The 3,794-nt window shown below is 35.3% G+C and overlaps 1 protein-coding gene across 1 annotated transcript; it reads right to left on the bottom strand.

The window, feature by feature from the left end:
- LOC107645832 (trihelix transcription factor GTL2) lies at positions 805-3,694 on the bottom strand. The gene is made up of 2 exons (XM_016349957.2): positions 2,984-3,694; positions 805-2,452 (listed from the first exon to the last, which is right to left on the bottom strand). The coding sequence occupies exons 1-2, from the start codon at positions 3,430-3,432 to the stop codon at positions 1,051-1,053; spliced, it is 1,851 nt and encodes a 616-aa protein (XP_016205443.1). The 5' UTR covers positions 3,433-3,694; the 3' UTR covers positions 805-1,050.

Here is a 3,794-nt window from a genome sequence, read left to right as displayed (position 1 = left end):
GTGAGTACTGAGTATTGTCCGATATTGAATACAAATCTCTGACTCTCCAACAGCTCACACGCTCTCATCTGCAACTTACCGTGCTTTTCTGCATTATTTAATGACATGTTTTGGAATATTTTTTTCTTTTTTCTTCCAATATTGGTGGCATACAAGTTTAAATTTATAACGCCTTGTCAATTATTTAAACGTCTTGTCATAGTCCTTGCGAATCTTTAGTTTTCGGTTTTTCGCTTTTGCATTGTTCGGAGTGTAACCTAATGCTCATACTACAGACCACTGAATTTGTACTTTTGTTAGTGTTTTCTTTACAAATTCGATCACATATAAATGCCAAAATATAAGGCTCTTAATTTGGCCATCCAATATATTATTCATCAATTTGTTTGAATTTAATATCACGCTCAGTTGAGAGACACTGAGATAGGATTTTTTTTTTCAAAAAAAAAAATTGTTTATTTAGCCACATTTTAAAAAAAATAACACTTTTGTAAAACATCAAAATCAAACTTTACAATTCATCATCTAATGGTATAAAAAAAAAACATCTTTATATAAAGACAATTATAAAATCTTCATGTTAGTATCTACCATATATATCCCATTTTTAATTAAATTTCTCTAAAATAAAAAATAAACATTTAATCACCAGTAAATTAATGAATAAAATTCACATATAATAAAAATTATAAATTCAATAATAATTAGTTTTTTATTTTATTATTTTATCAATTTTTTCGTAATATAAATTCATTCGGAATTAATGAAATGGAATAAAAACGTCTATTACACATCACCATGCATGGATATCAATCTGTCGGTGCTCTTAATTACCAAATAATTTGCTGAATATATATGTATTTCGAATACATTAAATTTATGCTATATATAGTAATATAGATATAGAAAATTATTAAGGCCGTTCCACCACCACCACCACCACCAAAATCAAAAAGAAAATAAAGCAAAACAGTAAGACACAGAAGGAGTGGTACTAATAATTATTACCTCAGCTGATCATGGAAAATTTCGGCAATAAATGAATCAAAACTAACCAAAATTCAATGGTGGCTCTTGTATCAAAGTTTTCTCATGATCATCACTGAAACCGCCACCAGACCCCACATGATCAGAAGACTCTATCGGAGGAAGCAGTTGCCCGGAATGGTTTTCCGGCGTCGTCGTCTCCGGTTGATGAACAAGCTTTCCTTCATCATAGAGACTCTTGAGTTGATGGAAGTAGGGACAAGTCCTTGAATCAATGGACCTTTTCTTGTTAACATCCTTGGTTTTTCTGAAGTACTTGTTTATGTTCTCCCATTTCTCTTTGCACCTCTTTGCACTTCTCTTGTATCCCAAATCTGACATCCCTTGTGAGATTCTTTCCCATAGAGGAATCTTATTATTGTTCCCACTTTCCCTCTCTTCAGCATTATTATTCATCTTAATGCTCTCACATCTGAGGTTTATGAGAGCCAAAACTTCATCTCTTGGCCATCTTCTTCCAACATTATTCTCCTTCTGATCTGTTACTAACGGCTTAACAAGCATGGTTGATATTGAATTTGAGTGATAGTTATCGTGGCGGTTGAGGGAGGAAGAACTAGTAGTGTTGTTGTGGGAAGCTGGAGATGAATGGGTGGAAGAAGAATGTACTTGTTGTAATAATGTGTCACTCATAGAGCTAGGGTTTTCTGCTGATAATGGTGGAATTGAACATAATCCGGAACTGTTTTGAATTTGATGACTTGATGGAATAATCAGTTTTGAAGAAGAAGGTGTTGGTTCATCATTATTAGGGTTTGTTGTTAATGTTTGTGTTGCTGCATATTTCTTCAAGAATTCAATGATGGAAGCTTGCCTGTCACCTGCAATGGCTTGTTCTTGGGCCATAATCTGAAGCTCCTTGTTCATCCTTTCAGTCTCTTGCTTCTTCCATGCTTCCTCTCTTTGAAGCTTCTCTTCATCTCTTCTGAGCATGTCTTGAATGAGCTTGTTATGTATCTCTTCTTGTTGAGCCATCATGTTGTTCACAATGCTCTCACAGAAACCCTTCAACATCTCAAACCTGCAACGCCTCTTCCTCTTCCTCTTCATCTTCATCTTCTTCTCACTGTCATTGTCTTCTTCACATTGTTCTTTCACTGATTTGCCATCTCTTGAACTCTCCTCTTCCTCCTCCTCTTCTTCTTCTTCTTCTTCTACTTCTTCTATATCGCCTCCTCCGGCATTGATTGGGTGTTCAAACTCTTGAGTCTTTTCAGTCACAACATGATCTTGGTTATCTACCATAGGGTTTTCATTATGATTATCACCTTGATAGAACTCTTCAAGCTCATTAAGAAATCGGTAACTATTGTTCTTGGCGTAGTTGTTGAAATATCTTGTCTCGTCTTCGAATTTTTCCTTGCACTTGTCACCACTCTTCTTGAATCCAAGCTCTCCTAGCTTTCTGAACACATCATTCATTCACTCATTAACATACAAATCCAGAAAAAAATATATATGTATATATACCAACCAAATCAAACTAGCACATAAGCATTTATTTTGATTTGCACTACGGCATTGTGTCGAACATGTAATAGGCAAATGTATGTGGTTCCTAATTAAAAAAAAAAAAAAATCATCTCTTTGCATCAGCTAGCACTGCACGTACATATGCTGAGACGCTGAACCAGTGAACCCTCTTTCTCTGTCTCTATCTCTCTCTCTCTCTCGAAGTTTGTGTTTGCACGCGTGTGTATGTGTCAGTACTCAGTATTGTGTGTGTGTGAGATGCTAAAGTTGATGAGAATGTGCACGTGTGTGTTATTGTCTCTACTTTACCACATTCATGAATACACAAATTCTACTTTCTTAGCTAGATTCTATGATGATGATCATGTAAAATAATTATCCAGGTGTGTTAGTTCAAGTTTAAATTAAAATTTAATAATAATAATAATATGGTGTAAGAGCAAGAAGAAGTGAAGCATAATACCTAGAGACATGGTCCCAATAAGTGAGTTGAGGGAACCAAGTAGTGTCCATGGTTGATCTGATCCTCAAGAGTGCAACAACTTCATCGTTGCTCCAGGAAGAATCAATCAAGTCGTTTGGTAATACCTGTGTTTGAACTCTTTCATCAGTAGCACTAGTGTGGAACAAGTTATTGTTATTGAGTACCGAAGAAAACGTGGGATTTGGTTGTTGTTGATGATGATGAGGGTTATAAGGGTCAAATGGTAAGAAGGTGTTGGTGTTGATGGGGGTTAGAGAAGCATGATGATGGAGTAGTGGGGAGAAGGACGAAGATGATGATGATGATGATGGTGATAAATGATGATGATGATGATGATGATGAGGAAGAGGAAGAGTAGTAGAAGTAGTGGTCCTTGGTGTTATGAATTGGTGGAAGTGTTCTGATGATGATGGCAATCCATCGAACATGTTTTGTGTGTTATCTCTAAACTTGTTTACTTCTCTTGTTCTATCTTTCTTCTTTCTTTCTTTCTTTCTTTCTTTCTTTCTCCTTTCGCTGTAAATCAGCAAATTGATGCTACAGGCTAAGCAAGCAACCAACTATGCCAAGACATACATACACTAACCTTTTCTTTCTTTTTCCCTTTCCTTCTCTCTCGCTTTTGTCAAGGGAATTATTTGTCCTTTCATGCAAGGGAAAAACAGATACCCCCAACACCCTTTTTACAACAAAAGCCAACCCCTCCTCTTCAAATAATACCTCTTTTCTTTTATTTTTAATAATAAAATATAAAATATATTAAGTGTACATACAAAATTAATCATTATAT

Source organism: Arachis ipaensis, chromosome B06 (assembly GCF_000816755.2).
Source record: "Arachis ipaensis cultivar K30076 chromosome B06, Araip1.1, whole genome shotgun sequence".
NCBI lineage: Eukaryota > Viridiplantae > Streptophyta > Magnoliopsida > Fabales > Fabaceae > Arachis > Arachis ipaensis.
The sequence above is the reverse complement of the archived record's forward strand: the minus strand, read 5'-3'. Positions and strand labels throughout refer to the sequence as shown.

Coding starts and splice junctions, on each gene's coding strand:
- LOC107645832 (XM_016349957.2), bottom strand. CDS start 3,432: ATGTTCGATGGATTGCCATCATCATCAGAACACTTCCACCAATTCATA. Junction 2,453..2,983: donor TATTGGGACCATGTCTCTAG/GTATTATGCTTC, acceptor TGATGTGTTCAG/AAAGCTAGGAGAGCTTGGAT.